Raw genomic sequence first — 21235 nt, 5'->3', positions numbered from 1 at the left:
TCTCTGTACTTCTGGGTATCATTCAGAATATTCTGATACCAACGTAGATATGATAACAGAGTTTTGGCACTGATGCCATTAAATACCGACATTGAGAAATGCTATAAATGTGTAAAATGTTTTTGGTACTTTCACTTAAGTAAAGGAACTGCATACTTCTTCAACCACTTTCAGTCAGAGCCAAAAAAATAATGAGGTTCAATACCCATACTCTATACTTTCCGGTTCAAAGTGATCCTGTTTTGTTTTATATTTCCTGCTCTTTAATCCCCCTCCTTTTCTCTGCCTCAGTGGGAGGAGATCGGGGAAGTCGACGAGGACTACGCTCCCATCCACACCTACCAAGTGTGCCGGGTCATGGAGCAAAACCAGAACAACTGGCTCCACACCAACTGGATCCTGACCGAGGGCGCCCAGCGTGTCTTCATCGAGCTCAAGTTCACCCTGAGGGACTGCAACAGCCTGCCCGGTGGGGTCGGGACCTGCAAGGAGACGTTTAATATGTATTACTACGAATATAACGGCGAGGAGGAACTGGAGGACGGAGAGATGAGAGACGGGACGGGGATGACGGAGGAGGAGGATCGGGCGATGAAAGAGAGCAGATACAGCAAGATCGACACCATAGCCGCCGACGAGAGCTTCACCGAGCTGGACCTGGGGGACCGCGTGATGAAGCTCAACACCGAAGTCCGCGATTTAGGCCCCTTGACCCAGAAGGGCTTCTACCTGGCGTTTCAGGATTTGGGGGCCTGCATCGCTTTAGTCTCGGTGCGCGTTTTCTACAAACGCTGCCCGTTTCTGGTGAAGAGTTTGGCCGAGTTCCCCGACACCATCCCGGGCTCGGAGGCCTCGCAGCTGGTGGAGGTGGTGGGCCGCTGCGTCAACAACTCCCTGCCTTTATATGAGCCTCCCAGGATGCATTGCAGCACAGAGGGGGAATGGCTGGTGCCGATCGGGAAGTGCGTGTGCCAGCCGGGATTTGAGGAAATCAACGGATCCTGTCAAGGTAAGAAAGTTTTTGCATTTTACTTTTTTTTTTTTAAATCATCATCCAGTGTTCATATTTTTGGTCTTTTTTTAGGGTTGTGGGTGCACATGCATGTGCGTGTTTGCTTCAGGTTGCAATCTTGTTTATTTTTACATCCAAGCACATGTTTGTTTTTAGTATCGTGTGCTTGAGTGTGTGTGCACAGATCTGTTTTATTCTTTTACAGAGAGTGTTTCTTGCTGTGTGTGTGTGTGTGTGTTTCTCCCTAGCTTAGTGGAGGGTATTCCCCCGAGCCCCGCAGCACTTTGCTGCTCTCACCCAGCCGCTGTTCTGCTCCGACTTCGAGCCCAAACATTCCCACCGCCGACCTTAACTGCCATTTCCACGGGCACCCGGGGCCTCTCTCTATTTTTCTCTCCTTCACTCCTCTCCAATCTTCCTCTGCCGCTGTCTTTTAAATTACTCAATTTTCAGACTCGCGTGCTTAGACTCTACTTGTGCAACCAAGAGCGGCTCTGAGTGGCGTGTTGAAATTTCATAAGAAATTCCACAGAACAGTTATTACGGCAGCGTGATGCTGTGCGGCACAGAAATGTGTGATTATTTGGTAGCTCGCGAGTATCTCATCCCTACCAATCAAGTGTCAGTCTCAAGCGATGAGCTGAAAGATTGCTCTCAAATGCTCAACTAGAAATGGCCAACTATTGAACAGTACATGCAGAGGTTTGCTGTCATTGTTGCTTTTCTTATTTGTATGAGTTGAGTGTGCATGTGCAGTATAATACATCTGAAACCTACTCCATTGCACAAAACAAGTCCTTGTCCTCATCTATTTCAGCTGTTCCGAAAAACAGGAATGTTGGTCTGTAGCTTTGAAGTCATGTCCAACTAGCCATTGTCTATGTATGAATACACCAGATCTACTATATTATTCCAAAGCCTGTATGATTGCATACATCAGACACTATCTTGAATGTAAGAGGAGGCTGGTTGGTGGTGTGCATGGCAGCGGTGGTTTCAGGGAGCACTTCGCAAACCAGATTTTCCATTGAATTCATCACACGATGCCTCCAGAAGTAAATTGTGGCCTTTTAGAACAAGCATCTCTCATCTTGACTATCAGTTCATTATAATAAGAGTGGTAAAAAACATATAGCTGCTGTGTAATAAAGTGCGCACCATCTCTAGCTTAACTTCGTCAGACACGGAGTCTCTGTGGGGAGATCATTAGGAAATAGCTGTCAGTGTGCCACTGGCCTGCCTGGAGTCATACTGCTGCAGACTGTACAGTCACACAGACAGTTACAGATCTGTGGCTGACGAGGCTAAAAAAAAAAGAAAAAAAAAAGATCATTCTGGTGTTCAGCAGTAATACATGAGAGCTCGTTCTATAGTAGGAGTGACCCCGAATAGTCGACGATTCGATCTAAGGGGACTGATTCGATATCACAGTCGAATTGTCGCAGTGGTGGAAACATTTGGTTATGAAACAAAGGATCATTCTATTCGGGCTATATGGGGGTGCTGGATTTCTGATTTTACATATAATTGCTTAGTTTATCCCAAAAAATCATGATATATAGCCTATTTTGGTATAAATATCAGCCTATTAATAATACTAGCACGCTAAACTAAGATGGTGAACATTACACCTGATAAACGTTGGCATGGTATTATTGTCATTGTGAGGTTTAGCATGCTGCCATGTCTTGTCTTGTCTTGTCTTGTCTTTGAAGTAAAAGGAACATACTTTGATAGTGCCAACTGTAATACATTATTCACTGTACATCAGCTGCATTGCTCCAGCAGCTACATGAGCAAAACCTCTGTTTATGTAATGTAATTATAGAAATAAGTGTTTTAGTAGCACTACAAACTATGAAACCAAGCACAGAATCTATAGTTTGCGCAGGGAAAAGAGAAATTGAAATGCATAATCTAAAAGAGTATATATTTTGGAAGTTTTACCTTTAGAAAAGTGGATATATAATCAACAGTATCATCTGCATACTGTCCACATGGGTCATATCATAAACCAAAAGCAACATGGAGGAAACCATTTTTCCACTTTTTAATTTTCTAGATGATGCCAAATACTATTTTTTACAAGATTTAAAGGCCTATATAGTTAGTTTGAAATGTGTTTTCCACTTTTCTATAGATAAAAAAGGCTGTGTGTGTAACAGAGGAGCGTTTGTGTCTGTATGGAGCTGGTGTGGACAGCTGCTGCAGCAAAGATTAAAACAGTATTTTTGTTTCATGAGAGTCTTTTCTCTGGTGTAGACCGAGCTTAAAAGAGACAGACACAAACTGGCATTCCCTTTGTATCCCTATAGTCGCGAAGAAGGGGTGTGAGTTTGATGATAAAATCTAACTCAATGTATTGCAAGAAGCTGACCCTCATCATGGCCTATTTTCACCGTTCCGTTGCAAACGGAACAAAGTTTTGAGGCGGCAGAAAGTTTAACTGATTTTCGTTTTAATGAGTTTTGCATTCGGTGAAGATGAAGCTGTGTGATATGCAAATTTGTTCCATTGGTTGAACGTTTTAGGATAAAAACATCTCCGGTGTTCATAGTAAATTGATTGAATTTCTTTTTTTTTTTTTTTTGTATCGTGGGTCCATATGCACGGCAAAAGGAAGTAAACAAACTTAACAGTAAGCTGTCAGAGTAGAACACACTCCCAGCAATTAATGAAGCTACGAGATGAACGGTATTTCGTATGCAGATGAGACTGAGACGGCCTTTGAAAGTGTCTACAGAGAGAAGCAGGGCAGGATTTCCTCTCTCTCTCTCTCTCTCTCTCAGCTTTGTAACCATATGTGTTCTCCGCTTCAGCAAACACTTTTTCATGTGCATTTCACTCACTCACATCGGAGTATTAAGTGTTGAATTCTGTTTTGAAAGAGCGCCTGGACTCCATACTGTGAGGAGTTATGTATTCGGTGTCTTTTTTTCTTCTTTTTTGGGGACGGTTTCTGGTTGCCGTTCAGATGTTCAGTACTGAACATCTGCCGATTTGGATTTGAGAACCTGCACTGGGTGTAGTGGTTTGATTCCCACTCTATTATGTCTAATTTGCCCTCTCCGTTGAATGTCAGTTTTTATAAAGAGCAGAGCTGTTTTAAAAAAAAGACATGCATCGGTAATAACCACATTTTATTTTATAGCCTATTCGGCCTTTTCAGTTATTTTAGTGGAGACTGTGAATCAGCGGGTTGCAGGTCACAGTACAATATGAGAGAAAATGTGTCCTGTCTGTATTGGCTGCATGCGCTGCCTAGTAGAGCATGATTTAACGCAGCCTTTGTGAATGTAGGACAGAACGCGTTACGGACAGCTCTCTCTCTCCCCTCTTTGTCTTTTTCATTCTCACATCTCTAGTTCTTTGTCTCACTCATGTTGCTTTCTGTCTATAGCTACCTCACTTTCTCCTTTCCCAATCTTTCTCACTCTTCTTCCTTTTTCCCCTCTGTCTATCTTTCTCTCACTTTATCTTTCTGTGACTGCCCATCATTCAATTCCTCTCCATCCCTCCCTCTTCCTCTTTATTGCTGCCACCTACATCAGCACTCTTCTTTCGTCTTTTACACCCGTGCCAGGGCCTCTCATTCCACTTCCCTATCATTTAAAGATCGCTCCATCTTTCTCCATCAACAACCCAATTTAATTTTTTTGTACCCCCATCCCCCTTCATTCTCTCATACACGCACATACACAAAACATCTGTACCGTGTAAGGGGTTTCCACAGTGGGGTAAATTCTGTACAGAGAACTGAATTTGTGTTGTTATTCATTGCTTTTTCTGCTATTGTCCAGCCTCTGTGTTTGATTATTTAATTTGTCTTTATCATTTACTGATATGACTGCACAGGATTAAAATGATCATGTAATATTCACATAGTATTTGAGAGGGATATCACCGTATCGGAAATTTAGTAGTCGATACCAATACCAGTGAAATTCCACGATTTTCGATGCCAATTTGATTTCAAGGTAAAAAAAACAAAAAAACAATACAATAAATCCCATGTACTTCAACATACACCTTTATTACCGTTTGCATACTGGTTTTTATTAGGAAGTTAAACAAGTCATAATTCTCTCTCTACTATCTACGTTTCTTGCCAAAACCTACATTTGCCAAGATTACATTTGAACACATCATGATAGCATTAGAATTTACCTTCTCCCAATGCTACTGAATAGAGCCTGAACACATCATAATGTAAATCAATAGCACAATCAATGTGTTCAACGTTGTGTCTAGCTCCATACAGGACTTTGCTACTTACCGGCTGCTAACAGCTAACGTAAACTAGCTCTCGTCCTGCCGATTTCAAAACAGATTTGTTGTTCGTAATGTAGCATTATCAGGGGAAAGTAGGGTGCGTCCGATAGTGAGTTTATTAAGTCCCAAACACATTTTCTATCGTCCCGGGACGCCGTTAGTCTCAACCTGTGGTACTGTAGAAAAACGAGTACCGTCACGTTTTCAGAATTTTGACATCAACTTGCTACCAAAGTATCGTTTTTTGTGACATCCCTATTTGTTCATTGTTAAGGATCAGCATAGCAAGAGCGAAAGAGACACAGAATGTAAATCCATTTACATATAAAGCTTGTGGTGAGCCCGTCTCGTTATACCAGAGATGTATGATATTGTGTCAGATGACATCTAAAGATATTGTATGTGGTTGTGTGAGATGTATAGATGTAGGCACAACTTTAGCTGGGATAATTGGTGATGGCCTGCGGCACTGTCATCCCAGCGAGACTGAAGAGAGGGGATGAGGCGGGGAAGAGGAAGGGGTAGATGGATGGATGGATAGACGGAAGGATGGGAGGATTACAGAGAGGAGAAGTGATGGCAAAACAAGGGGACACAAGATAAATTGAAGGTTTCTCGCCACAGGGTGTGAGGGCAGAGAGACAGAGAGATGGATGAGTGTTGTTTCAGTGGTGATTGCGATAGAGGAAGGATAACTGAGGATAGAAGTGGGCAGATGGATGAGGAGATAGATGAGAACTAAGGGAGGGTGGGGGGGGGTTGTAGATTGAGTTCAGCCTCGCAGATGTGATTTAGGCTGAATGAACAGTAGAAGGAAGGTGGGAATAATGGCTGAATGGAACATTGGAGTAACGTTTGAATTGTATGCCGGGGTCGTGGAATAAGAGCTGAATGGTTTGGATCATATTCAGCATATGACATTTGCATGCATTATGCAGGCTATTTATATCATTTTTGTACAATATTCTCAGCCAATTTCTGTCATTTCTTTATCATGTGGCTTCTCTGAAAAGTTAAGAAAGAACCAAGTTGTCAGTCTGGCTGCCAGGACTACATTAAACCCTCTGCTGCATTTGGCTTCTCTCTCTGATCGCCAGTAATAGAAGCTGAAAATCACAATACCATACCACAACCAAACCTTTATATAATTTCACCATGATTACATAATCTTTTTTTTTCTTCATTTTTTAATTCATATTTTACAATATATTTTTTTATTCAACCCTTTAAACTTTGTAATGGAAATAGTCCGCCAGTGCCTACATATGTATTTTTGCTCATTGTGATGTCATTTCTTGGAGTATCTTCAAATGCTTCATATCGCTACCATTTGTACAACCTAAGCTAAAAGGTTATGTGAGTCAATAAACCATAATAATTGTGAATTGTGTAATAAATACAAATTACAAACACAAAATATATTGATCCAAAATATTTTTAAATGTAGAAAAAATGAACAAAATATTTCTTAACACTCCATAAGTTATTTGAACAATGCAAATTTTTTTTAAGGTTTTGAGACATTTTTATGAGCAGATCGAGTGCAAAGGCTCTTTGATAGTTTTGATACATTCTGCACGTAAAGTAACGTAATGACGTCATTACAAGCGTACAATGTGACGGACACCTTAGCTCTCTGCTGCAAAAAGAATGAATGCTCTAGCTATTATGGATTTTATTTTAGGTCGATTTAAACAAGATAATGCAAACAGCGATTTCCCTCGGCCATTACACAAAGCACAATACTCCACCACGCGTTTCACCACGTTTTGGACCACACGTAACGTAACTGCAAAAACGATGAGTGCTCTAGCTATTTTTGATTGATTTAAACGTGATCGTGCGAACAGCGATCTCCCACAGCCATTAAGGGACAATACTCTTGAGCCACCACACGTTACTCCACATATTGTACTGCATGTAATGATGTCATCACGAGCGTACGGCACGATGACTTGAAAGGCAGAAGCTTTAGCTTTCTGCTGCTAAGAGAATGAATGCTATAGCTATTGTGGATTTTATTGTAGACTGAAACAGGATCATGCAAACAACGGTCCGTTTTTAAAAGGTTAAATTTAGCTGAGGATGTTGCAGCACTGTGGCCCACGCTGATCAGAAACCTGGATAAGGTGTCTACATGGCACACCATATCAAAAGTAGTCAGGTCGGTCAGAACTAGTGTGATAGTAGAGATTTCTGGAACCAGGACATGATGTTTGCATGTGCCAAAAAAAATCCATTAAAACCATACATATACAAAACATTAAAACCAATGGCAGAATAAGGATGTAAAGGATTATTTGAATTATGGAATTCCTGTTGAAATAATGGAATAAGGGATTATAAAAAACATTGAAATGGTAGATTAAAGGTTGAATGGAGTGTTGGCTGACGTCTTTGGATTATGGAATAATGGGATATGAGCTGAGTGAAATGTAATGATAGTAAAAGACCTAAGTGACATACTGGGATGATGGAATAAGGGCTAAATTGGATGTTGGTAAGATGGAATAAGAGCTGAATGCCATGTTGGGAAGATGAAATGAAGGCTGAATGGAACCCTGGGATTGACAGCTTTGTGATGTTCGGATTCAGGCTGCACCGAATTCAAGTGACAGAAGAAAAGACTTGGAGGTATAACATGGGCAGCGAAGTCGGGGTGGAAGAGAGAGGTGGGGTAGTTGGGGGAGGGTAGGCAGAGAAGAGGAAAAAGGATGACAGAAGACGAGGAATACAAATGAAAACGAGGACGACTGATGGTATCATCAATTAAAAGAATAGCGTGGAATGCTAAACTGCCGCTCGCTGGTAGAATAATAAAACCACGGCGTATTTCGTTCCACGAGCGTCGCCCAAGTGTGCCGTGGGTAGAGCTGGATTTCCCTCGACAATACTTTGTTTCAGTATCAGGGCTCCCCTGATGTTCCTCCGTGTTTGCCTGCCTGTCAGACGTCACTGCAGCATTATGTCAAACTCGATTTGGTCACGGGCGGCGCTGCTGCCATCAGAAACTGTCTCTCTGGCGTAGTAATGGGAGGAAGCTTTCTGCCTTCTCCCTCGAGGGAATTATGGGATAGAGAACGAGCGGCTCACACTTGCAGTGTTTGGCTTGTGGTTGACGGTGACAAGGGTGTTACAGTAGCTTGCGTAACACAGAGATGCACACATGATCGTGGCGGCATCTGCCATTTCAATATGATTACCCATATGCGCTGATAAGGATCTGACTTCCAACACCTTCTTGCTTGCTGTATTTCGAGTATATTGTTAGTTTAGTTTATTTTCGTGTCATGCAAAACATTTGGCTCGGCTTGCACGGGATTTACAAGACACAGTTGTAATCAATATATATGGGGTTCCCAGTAAAGATTACAGCATAACATTTTTTACATTTTCTTATTTATTCTTCTCATTTAAAGCTACTATGTGGAACTTTAATTTTGTGTTGATTTTGGCTGTCCCTGTGGACAAAAGTGGTAGTGTTTCCGAGCACCAGAATCCCTTTAGAAAACCTAATTTTACTGCAGCAGGGCCTGACAAGTTGCCCCGCATCGTGCTGGTTCTGGTTCTCCTGTGCATCCCTTCCCTCCAGCGGGCCTATAGCAATACGGCCTGGGCCTCCAGCAGCGTGGTGTCGGCGTTGGCTCCCAGTGGGGATCGGTGGAGCAGCGAGGCGTAGCTCTGCTCCTATTTGGAGGAGGAGGTGAAGCTGCTTCCGGGCGCAGAGCTCTCCACCTCCCGCCCCCAGGTTGAAGGCAGTTGCGAAGGCGGATCTGGGTCTGTCGGTGTCGGGCTGGTTGCTGCCGGAGTCCCCGCTGGAGTCTGAGCTGAAGGAGTTTCTGGTGAACCTGCGTGATTTAGTCTGCGCGGAATCTGACCCGGTGGCGCCGCTGATAACTATATAGAAATAGCCAATCTTCTCGCTGATGAGCTTGTTTAATTATATCAAGGAGGGTGAAAAGAGATGTCACACATGCGCAGTAAAATCTGATCTGCACTCGCCGAAATTGAGCCAATAGCAACACACGACCTCAGTTACACTGCGCATGTCTCATACCCCAGAGTTCAAAACCATGTCCCAGCCTCATTCAATAGGCCTTGACTTACTGTATGTAGGTCATATAGAGGCATCGGTATTACATTGAGACTGTTTCATAATCAGTTTAAAGTTCCTCATGGTAACTTGAACTGTCATCTATGTTTGATGGCTGTATATTTTAAAATCAGTGTTAGCACATCAATATTAGCCCCACGTCCATGGATGCAAGCCTAAACTTGCGGATGCTAATTTTCTGATCAGAGCTCACTGGTCCTGAATGGCATCCCACGTCAGATATTTGCTCCCCTGTATCCATCGCAATGTGTCTTTTGAATTTTTATCATTGGAGTTATCAGTATTCAGGAAAGCCTGACTCACGCCTGAGTCGCTCCGGAGACAGAACAGCATGGTGAATGATAGCGCAAAAATCTGCAAGTGGCAGGAAGCCTTTTTGATTCCATCATCTCCTGAAATATGAATCGACTGGATTTATTGCATAAAGAGCCGCCATTCATCTTTTTAGATCCCGTTCAATAGGAAGCTGCTATTTGCTTCTTTCACTGCAGTCCTCTCCTCCTGCATCTCTCTCTCTCTCTCTCTCTCTCTCTCTCTATCTCTTCTCCATCTTCCACCCCAGCCCCCTCTCCATCACCCCATCATCTCAACGTGGTGATGCTGTCATGACAACTAAAGTGCTTCCTGAGTGCTTGTTGGGTAAACTGACTTTCCCAGAAGTGCTTCCTCCCTTTTTACCCTTCCCCCTGCTAACGTGCACACACATTCACATGATTTTTTTATATACCTGTGAGGACCTTAACTGACACATTTGCCTAGCCCCCATCTCCAGCCATAACCAACATAACAAGGTGCCTAACCCCATTTGCCCTAACCTTAACCTAAATCTAATTCCACCCTTAAGTCTAAACCCTCAAACACCTCTTGTGAAGAAATGTGGTACCAGCCACAATGTCCTCGCAAAGATATATATATAAGCGCACATAGACACACACATTCCTGCAGTTGGTGAAATATTAATAAAATGCTTCATTCAGCGCAGCCGGCTTCTTTCCATGAAAGCCTGGTCGTCTCCAGAGTCCCAGTCAGCGGTGGCTTGTACTCGACTGGTTAGGCTGGTTAGTTGTGGACACTTCTGATGCATTTAGGTCAGGCGATGAGTTTCCCACATGATGACGCTCACAAAACAATTACAGTTTTACACATTGTTGACATTTCTTTCCTCGCACCTTGGAATGGTGAAGTTGAAATGCTTGTAAGCATCATGAGTGTGGTGGAGCTGAATTTTTGTATCTCGATGCGGTCTTTAATTCTGCAGATATTGATATTAGTAAAACTGTGCATACATACATGCATACATTATACATACATGTAGACCTTAATGGCTTCTTACTCACTTTAGTAAAAAGCTGCAAAATATGTTGCAGGCCTATACATTTACAAACTCAAACTTTGATATTGTGCTTTACTGTTTTAGATTTGGACATGTACAGCCGCTGTAAAAGATTTCTAAGCATTAATCACGGCTATACATTTCTAATGCAAATGCTGGAAAAAACAATAGTCATACAAAACCTGTAAATGTCTCCAAATTATCTAGGGATGCATCGGTCTGACTTTTGGGCTTTGGGTATTGGCTGATAATGAGTACCGATCCGATAGCAGTATTTAATTGAAAAGCTGTATGCCTCACTGTGTGGAAGTGACTGGGATCAGTCATTCATGTGTAAGACAACATCAGGCTTGACTTAAAGCTTCAGTAGGCAGATTGTTTTTGGCATCATTGGGCAAAAATTCCATAATATCATTTCAGCATATTGTAATTCAAGTGTTCTGAGAGATAACTAGACTGCTGCACCTCCTCATGGCTCTGTTTTCAGGCTTTAACAAATCTAACCTGTGAGGGGAGACTTCGACCAATCACAGGTCATTCCAGAGAGAGAGCGTTCCTATTGGCTGTGCTCCGGTTGGTGGGCGGTGCTTGATATTCCCTCAACTGATCTCAACATGGCTGCCGGGTCACAAACTTTCTCATTTTACAGCTAAACAGTACACTACAAGATGAAACAGGCATTACAGTAACAGAATATTGATTCATTTTTGATCATCGCTGCCTAGTTTGACCGTTTGATCGGAGTTTGCGAGTGATTGACAGCCGCTCAGAGACGGCAGTTTGGCGGCTCTGATTGGTTGTTTTCCTCCGGTCTGTGAAATCTTGCAGATGCCATTAGGAGCACCAGAGGACAGAGAGGCACATGATATTTTTTTCCATATTACCTCTCTGATGCACTACTTTCAGGATATAGCGATCATTTTACAAAAATATATTTTTTTTAATCATATTTGCTCCATTCCTACCCACTGCAGCTTTAAACATTTTAACTTTGTAAAACAAAATGTAACAAAAAAAAACATAGATATACATTTACTGAATTGTTATTTATTATTAAAATAATAAGTACATCCAAACTGTTTTAATGCAGCAACAAATTAGTCAAAACTCAAACAGGAATTAAAATCTCAGTCTATAATGTATATACTATATAAACATAGAAGTGAATTGAATAGATCAGCCCCGTTGTCACCAATACCCAATCCAACTGTTTGAGTCAGTATCGGCCCGATATATGATCTGGTATTTGCGCATCCATAAATTACCTGATCATTTCTCGTAACATCTGGCTGTTAAAAAGTACATCAAATTTCCCTGGGAATGGAATCAAAGTGCCTACAGCATCTGGTAAATTTAAGGTCGGACTTGTACACACTGTGCGTCTGCAAACAACATAATATAAAAGTGCACACAGAAACACAAAACATCTGCATACTCGTATTTAAATGAAAGGTTATTAGATTCACAACCAATTTTACGCTCACACGAATGTCTGACCTGACAGCCCTCCGCCTCCATCACATGTCTCAGGGGTATTGTAATGGCACAGAGATCCTGACCCTTGGACACCCAATCTGCGGGGGCCTGCAATTTGTGTTTGCAGTTGTTGGTCCATTGCTGGGGAGTCCATTTATCAAGCAAATGAAAATGCTGAAATAGCAATATAATATGAAGTCTGGTGTCATTTGTTATTCAGCACAACTTGACACTTGATTTAACATGATGATGAATTGCTAATGTTTAATCTCCCCCAGTAGACTTTGACTGGGGCAATGAATTGATTTATGTTGGGAAGCTATTGTGACCAGCTTGGCCTCTTGGTGTCGGCTTGCGGCCTGAGAATAAGTGGGTGCTGAACAATGACCTCCTCCGCCACCCAACGGACAGGAAAACCCCCATTGACTTGATTGTGTATTGTTATGTTATTATCATCTGGGCTTTGTTTGCGTTCACACACAGGCATATACACAGATATGAGCATGCATCGGCAGCACAAACACAGTAATGCAACAATAAAGCGTGAAGGTATGACACCATCACTCAAATAGACACACACTCACGCTGTGTTTAGGTTGCTCCAGGCCAGTAGCTCGCTGTGGGGACAAATACAGGAACAGGATATTTACTGTGCTTCCTTGCCTGGTTTATTAGTTCACAATCGTATCTGTTAACAACATAGGCTTTGTATTGAAACTCAGCCTTACCATTTTTTGTGTTTCTTCTGTCAAAGTTTACTTTCATGTCAATCCTGCTGAATCTGTGCACAGTTGGAAGAGTGACAGGAAAGATGGAAATATAAGTGGATGTCACGTACGACAAATAGCGTGAGCCGTTTGTCTTTTTGTTCTTATTGTGACTGACTGTGAAGTTAGTGGTGGACCATAACTACAGTAAGAGTAGTTTAAGTAAAGTTACTCAAGTACGGAAATTAAGTCAAATTTTGAAATCACTGCATTTTCCTTGGGTATATCCAATTTATGTTACTTTTTACTTTGACTCCACTAAATGTCAGACCAAAATATTGTACTTTATAATCCACATTTATTGGATAGTTGCACTTGCTCTCTTCCAAAATAAGCTTATAACATGACGCAATATTATCGATTAGACTCAACTGATTGATTTAAATTTGCTCCACTTTAACCAGCTTTAACATTTAAATGCTGCTTATAGGGATGTCATGATACAGGCACTAGCATCATACACCTTTATTACCCTTTGTTTTTTGTTATGACCCGTTAACTAGCTCTCATCCTGCTGATTTAATCATGGATTTGTTGTTTGCAATGCAGCATTCAGGGAAAAAAAAAGAGGGTGCGCCCTCTGGACGCATCGATAGTGAGTTTACGACGGGACGGCGTTAGCCTCAAGCCCTGACGGTACCTATACGGTACTGTAGAAAAACGAGTACCATCACATTTTCAGAATTTTTGCATCGACTTGGTACCAAAGTATCGCTACTCATGTTATTGAGAAAGTAATAAGCTAATAATACACCATAATATTATATAACAATGCATGCATAATGAGTACTTTTGATACGTTTGAGCGCATTTTGCATCTATACTTTGAAAGCATGATTTTTGTTATGGAGTACATTTAGGTATTACTTTTGTTTATGTTAAAGGGTCCTTGTCCGTCACTGCAGACCTTTTTTTAATTTCTAATTTCTACAACTTAGTTGGCCACCTAACCAACTGGCACTAGGTTTTATGAATAATGACCCTTGATTCTGTGATCTCTTGTGTTTTAGGAATTTATTTTAATATTTGGCTCCCTATTGTGTCTACGCCCATAGAAGTGAATGTAAATCCATTGTTCTGTCGATACGCAGTGTGGGGCCTTTAACTTTAACTTCCTTCTTATAGCCCCCCTCCCCCCCTTTCCGAGTATGCCTCCCTCTCTCTGCCTTAATCGCTTTTACTCCCTCTAATCCCACCAAACGACAGCCAGTCATATAAATCAACATGTTTACAATGAAATGTTTCCAATTAAAGAGGACGCTCGTTAAGAAGCATCAGCGGACACGGCTGGATCCTTAATTGCCTGGGATGCCAGTGTGTGATGCATATTAATGACGTATTAACCTCACACACTCAAACACATACAGGCACGTTAGTGTGTATTGCATATTAATTACCTATTACCCTTTGTGCCGTGCATTAAGAGCTGCGTGGCATCAGAAAGACAGCTTGCCCAAGGGCAACACACACACACACACACACACACACACACACACACTGATACCACCAATGCAGTCTATTCACAATGAGGAATGAGCCATTTCAGTCAGCCAGCCATGACCATAACCAATCTCACCACAGCAAGTGTGTGTGTTGTGAGTGGGCGTGTCCCTTTAAGATAATTTAACAAGTAAATCACCTGATCCAAAGATCTAACAGCCTGTCTGTCCTTGCATATGGAGACGTTTCATTCTAGGACATCCAACATGATGAATAATGAATAGATGATTAAATTTAAATGAAGAAAATAGTCAGTGAGAAAAATTGATTATTTCAAAGTTTCACAAAAAAAAAAGATTTTCTTAAAGTAAAACTGTATGGCATGAGCTGTATGGTACTGGTCATTTTAAAGACTCTGGGCATCTGCACTTTATTTGAGATGTATGATTATTATATATATAACATACATGTTCTTATTCACTCCCTGTGGCATTTTAATCGCTTTATCCCAGTTTCAGCCTTCAGGTGGCCGCCCTGACCTTCATGCCCCCTTTTGCCTGCGTGTGGTAAATCCTTAAACACAGCATTAAGTGAAAACAGTCAAAAATGGTACATGATATTGTATATCTATGTAGTCATTCCCACTCTTGTCATGTCGAACAATACATGCTAGCAGTTAATTTCTACACGCGTGTTCACTTTTCCTGTCGAGCATGGATAATCTATTTACCCTAAATGGAAATGAGCGAGAATTAATGATAATAAATACCTCAGCATCTACACTGTTGGTGCGCATTAGTCAACTGGAATTGACATTCATTAAAGTGGCATGCGATGGATTTTTTATTTTTTTTTCACACCAATTTGCACATTTTAATTGCAAATGTTTATATCATTTTCATAATAATTTGCAACTTCCAGGCAGGGGAAATAAATGCATTATTTTTAATTGAATCAAAACGCATGATATAATCTTTGACACCACATTATCAGCAATATATGTCTGTGCAAATGTCTTTCTATGCTGGCTTGCTCTCTTTTTCTATCTATTCAGCAAACAAATGCAGTTGTTTTGAGGCTTTTAACTCATTAAGAAAAATCATATAGTCATATAGTGAACATATCCGATATACAGTATGTTCCAGGTGTATAAGGTGTGTAATAGAAAAAAAAAAATAACAGTTATCCTCCACAGTGACAGCTGACAGCCACTGTGGCCAACAGACACAAATAAATGTACAGAAACTCAAAACGTCATCGACAGGAAATCCAAGTACGGAGCCATCACTGTGCCCACAAAATACTGTGTGATTGACAGGCGATCTTTTGGGAGTGCAGCACAGCCACACCAGGAGGTTGGAGCTTAGCACCAAAAATAAAAAAATAATCACAGTTACATTGGCATGATATCCGAATCTCAAATTATTAATATGCTCAAAGGGTTTTTCAATTCGTCCGTACTTTTGTCTCGCTGCTTTTTATCTACTCCTCTTCACTCAGCTTCACTTTGTGTGCCTGTCTCTGTGAAATGAGCTGCCACCCCATTTTTTTATTGATTTGGCCATGGGGGGGGGGGTTTGGAGGATGAAGTCAAGGAGAGCTAGACACCAGACTACGGCAATAAATCTGGATGCAACCATAAATGCGTGCGTGGCGACGGGCTGATGCAGACAAAGGATCAGGTGTGTCCTACTGCCCTGGATGCCGCAGCCCTCCACGCACACACACACACATAGAAGGTTATAAGGTTGTACATTATTATAGGCTGCAACAGAGTAAAATTAAGTTAATGGAAATGCAATGTATGGATCTATTTTTCTGCATTTATCCCATTTAACGAAAAAAAACTTGAGTGGCAGCAGAGAATAAAGCATTTAGATCACATCTGAGTAAAATAGCCCCTAAAGACATAGATTATTGTCTGTGCTCTGCTGAGCATGAATTGTCATCGGCTGTATTACTATCTGCTCATTCAAAACTAGGCCAGCTTCATGAATGCCTCAAAAGCGATGTCTTCGAGCCTCAACTCATAATTAGGGTATACTGTATGTGTGGCATCCTACACGCCAAGGACATGTCACACATACACACATGGCTTCTTCTGTGTGTGTGTGTGTGTGTGTGTGTGTGTGAAGCAGAGGTGAGACACAGAGCGATCCAGGGCAGAGGGAGAATTTTTCAGGCCTAATGTTCCATGACAATGGACCAAGGTTCCGTCAAGGAGAATCAGAGCCATTGTCGCCTTAACGCCTGAAACGCACACACTCGCAAGCACACACTCGCAAACAAACAAATCTCCCCCGCCATTCCTTTGTCTCACCGTCTCCCCCTCGTAAACTTGTCTGTCTTCTTCATTTCCTCTCATTATTATGTCCTTTTTACCTACTTTCTCCTCTCTATATTCTCCTGTCCTCTTATGCCTGAAGTTTAATTATGTATGTATGTATATGAATGGGCTTTACAGTAGAGAAAGTGCTGCATCGATTACTCGATCATCGGCATGGATGTGGTCCAGGCCAGGGTGTGTTTTTATTAGTGTTGAGATAAATATACTGGCTTAAAGCTATCAGCAAATTAGGTTAGGTAAGGGCATTGATGAGACCAATGAGGCAGCACATATACAGTAAATATTTCAAATGTTTTTATTGATTTATTTTTTTTTATTTTTTTTTTTTCAGTTTTATGCAAACATTCATACACAAAACATAACAAACAATGGACAATCTAGCGTACCGGTACACGCTTATATACCTTCACATTCTATCATACATATGCGAAGGCATAACTGCTGTGCTCTAACTAAATAAATGGAAAAAATAATAATCCAAATTAAGAGGATCAGAAAAATAAATAACATGACAATAAAATAAAAATAGAAAAAATACATATATAAATAAATAAATAAATAAATAAGGAGAGGGTTAGGAATCATGATTGGACTATACTAGATGAGGGAAATACTGTGCTCAAAATAAAATAAAAACGGTTGCCAGACATATACAGTAAATATATTTCAAAAACAGTGAAACAGTGGCAGTCCCCTACCCCCCCAAAGGTATTTCTTCTGCATAATGGCTAATACAAAAAGACAATAGTTGAATTGTTAAGCAGCAGGCTTGGCTAACAACTTCACATTTGTCTCACTAATTTGAATCCCCGCCGTTGTGCTTGTGATGCGTTGTCAACTATTAAATTAATCGCCAACTCTTTTGCTAATCGATTTGAGTCATTTTTTAAGAAAATAAAGTCAGAATTCTCTGTTGCCAGCTTCTTAAATGTAAATATTTTCTGGTTTCTTTACTCTTCTATGACAGTAAACTGAATATCTTTGAGTTGTGGACGAAACAAGACATTTGAGGACGTCATCTTGGGAAACACTGATCTAAATTTTTACCGTTTTATAGACCAAACAACTAATCGATTAATCGAGAAAATAATTTAATTTAGAAACAGTGGGTGAAAACAACAGCTCCTAACCTGTATGTCCTTTGAGGACGAACGCAGATGAAAAACCTACTCCCTTTTGTCCTATACTCTTCTCTCTGATATCTTCTTCTCTGCTCTCCTCTCCTTAACAGTAAATTAAACAGGACTTTATCTATGCACACAGTAATCTATGGAACTCTACTAATATTTCCTCCTCTGTTGCTGACGTTTATTTGTTTCCGTCTGGGTGCAAAGTCAGGAGGAAAATGATGCCGTGATAAGTCAGTGATTGGTTGGCTTGGGGGCGCAGCCATGGCGACAGAGGTTGATGATGTATTCTTGCGTGTTAACATTCCGAGTGTGTCACCCTGCTGCTGTCTACCTGCCCCACTTAGATCAACCGAGTGTATGTTTGTGTGGGAGGAAGAGAGATTGTGTCTGTGCTTGTTTGTATAGGTTTCCCATATGGGGCTGGGTGGTTACAATAATGTGCACTGCAGCAGATGCACACAATTTCTTAATCAGGTTGGTCACTGAATTGAAGACTGAAGACTGAATACGAATAGAAGGGAAGACGCACAACAGGAAAGAAAATAATGTTTTTTTTGGTTAAGATAATACAACCTGGAGTAGAGAGCAGGGGTTGCACAGGTTGGATAAAAGAAATACTCCCTCGAGGGAAATAAGAAGAAATCCAACTTTAAAAGAAACAAAGAAGAAATACAAATGTGATGACTGCTTCTTTTAATTTCAACTACAGTAGTATCTCTGATGAGGAAACTCAAAACAACCACCCAGGGAAATTGTTCTACCGTTTTGATGCTGCTGACCTCGTTTTTTTTTTTTTCAAAGGAACTAACCATGCTGTCCTGCTTTTTCTCTCCCCCGCTTTTTTTACCTCTCTCCCCATGACCCGCTTCCCTTTCCTATTTGTACGTCTACTCTTATCATCTCATCTCTTCTTTATCCAACCCCAAACACCCCGTGGCATCCGCCCCCCTCCCCTCCTCGTCTTTCAGTCTGCAAAGTGGGGTTTTACCGCTCGCTGCTGGAGTCTTTGGCCTGCAGTAAATGTCCACCTCACAGCGTGGCCAAGCAGACAGGAGCCACAGCTTGCAGTTGTGAGGATGGATACTACAAGATTGACTCCGACCCTCCCAATATGGCCTGCACACGTGAGGATATAGCAACTTTATTTTTGCCAGGGCTGTCAATGGATTAAAATATTTAATTGCTATTAATTGCATGTCCATCACAAATTAATCACGTATTTTTTATCTTTTCAAAATGTACCTAAAAGGGAGATTTGTTAAGTATTTAATACTCTTATCAACATGGGAGTGGGCAAATATGCTTGATTTATGCAAATGTATGTATATATTTACTACTGGAAATCAATTATCAACACAAAACATGACAAATATTGTCCAGAAACCCTCACAGGTACTGCAAAAAATGTGCTAAAATCATGACATGGCAAACTCAAGCCCAACAGTCAACAACAGCTGTCAGTGTGTCAGTGTGCTGACTTGACTATAACTTGCCCCAAACTGCATGTGACTATCATAAAGTGGGCATATCTGTAAAGAGGAGACTCGTGGGTACCCATGAAAGCCATTTTCATTCATATATCTTGATGTCAGAGGTCAAGGGACCCCTTTGAAAATGGCCATGCCAGTTTTTCCTCAACAAAATTTAGTGTAACCAATGGATTTCTTAGCATTTTTAGTGTCATGTGATACCAATATCTTCACCCTAGCTTTAAAACTGAGCCCGCTACACCCTGCAGGTCGATGCGTTAAAGAAATTAGTAACGCGTTATTATCGCGTTAACTTTGTCAGCCCTAATTTTTGCACATGCTTACTTCTGATTTTACTACTCATGTTCACAAGTACTTTCATTCCTGGATATCACGTTGCTGTACTGTAATGACCCCTCTCTATCTCTCTCAGGCCCTCCTTCTGCTCCCCGCAACGCCATCTCCAACGTCAACGAGACCAGCGTCTTCCTGGAGTGGTCCGTCCCCATGGAAACGGGCGGCAGGAAGGACGTGCGCTACAACATCCTGTGCAGACAGGTCCTGCCAGAGGGAAGGGGCTTGGAGGAATGCGGCCCGAATGTGCGTTTTCTGCCGCGCCGCGTGGGCCTGTCGAACACCTCGGTCATGGTGGCCGACCTGCAGTCGCACACCAACTACAGCTTCCTGCTGGAGGCTGTCAACGGGGTGTCGGAGCTGGCCAAAGACCACGCCAAGCAGTACGTGTCGCTTAACGTGACGACCAATCAGGCAGGTATGTTGCGCCAGATCTGTCACAACTGTTAATGCTTGCTTGTTTTTGCAGCCTCCCCATGAGTTCTCCAATCAGCGCCACAGCCGTCCTGTTTTTTTTTTTTCCCTCTAGTATCCAAACTTTTTCTGAATATCCCAACACAAATCGTCATTTTGTCCTCATTGAAACTTCCACAGACCAACCTGCGTGCCGGATTCCGGGCGTGAATTTATGGGTTTGATAACAAAGACGCCAGATGATCAAATTATCACAGTATTTGTCCAACAAATCTGTCGCTGTGTTAATTCTTTCTCATGCGCCATCCCTGCAGTGAATGAGGGGAACATTGCACAGTGGAAAACTTTTTTTTTTGTTTGCTTTTGCATCCAGATTTGTCATTGAAAAAGCAGCTTGGTCCCCTCAATTAGGCAGCAGCACATTCCATCAACAAGATTCGCAGGAATCGGGGGGGCATAATGAAAGCTCCTGATTTGCAGGCTGTGTGGTAGCAGGTGGTATTCTGCATGTCTATCAAAAACCATGAATCAGGCTGATGACAGGCAAGTTTGCACGTTTTTTTTTTAGGCTGGGAAGTATTTTTATCCAGCAACTGTGAGCAAAAAAAGAAAAGCTGGTGTAATGTTTTGCACTTGTAGCGGCTGGGGGATATTCTATTATCTGCGGTGCCAGAGCAGGTTAGGAAATCTATAAAGTATAGCTTGAGCAAGGCACTAAACCAATAACACTTAAGTGAGCAGCACAGTGGCCAAACATAAAAGGCCTCTCTAATATTAGACATTGAAGGAGTCCAACTGCTCCCCATAGCTGTAAACAGTAGACGCTTTGCTGGCTTTCCTTTTAAATGGAGATTAAAATTCATATGGGCTTTGGGAGCCCAATTTTATGTTTACGGGAGGTATGTGCACGTGTAGTTTATTTTATTTGCTTGTAATGAAATGGGTAGCACACGGCGTAATGAAATGAGAAAAATATGAGATTAATGTTCCCAAGGCTCCCATCTGTGGGGAAGGCTAGGAAAAAAAACAGTTTTGAAGGAGTGTGTTTGTTCCCGTTTGTTGAACAAATGGCTCATTGGCAGTCAAGTAATAGTAGGAAGAAGTAGT

General features: G+C 41.5%; 1 protein-coding gene across 1 annotated transcript in view; it reads left to right on the top strand.

Annotated features, from left to right (window-relative positions):
- Positions 1 to 21235, top strand: part of epha5 (EPH receptor A5) — a 71905-nt gene that overhangs the window by 17176 nt on the left and 33494 nt on the right. Inside the window, exons 3-5 of the mRNA XM_074617448.1 lie at positions 292 to 1009; positions 18860 to 19015; positions 19794 to 20132. Of these exons, the coding sequence (XP_074473549.1) occupies positions 292 to 1009; positions 18860 to 19015; positions 19794 to 20132 (1213 nt within the window). The remainder of the gene's footprint in view (positions 1 to 291; positions 1010 to 18859; positions 19016 to 19793; positions 20133 to 21235) is intronic.

This window comes from Sebastes fasciatus, chromosome 19, assembly GCF_043250625.1.
Source record: "Sebastes fasciatus isolate fSebFas1 chromosome 19, fSebFas1.pri, whole genome shotgun sequence".
In the NCBI taxonomy this organism is placed as follows: Eukaryota; Metazoa; Chordata; class Actinopteri; order Perciformes; family Sebastidae; genus Sebastes; species Sebastes fasciatus.
The sequence above is the reverse complement of the archived record's forward strand: the minus strand, read 5'-3'. Positions and strand labels throughout refer to the sequence as shown.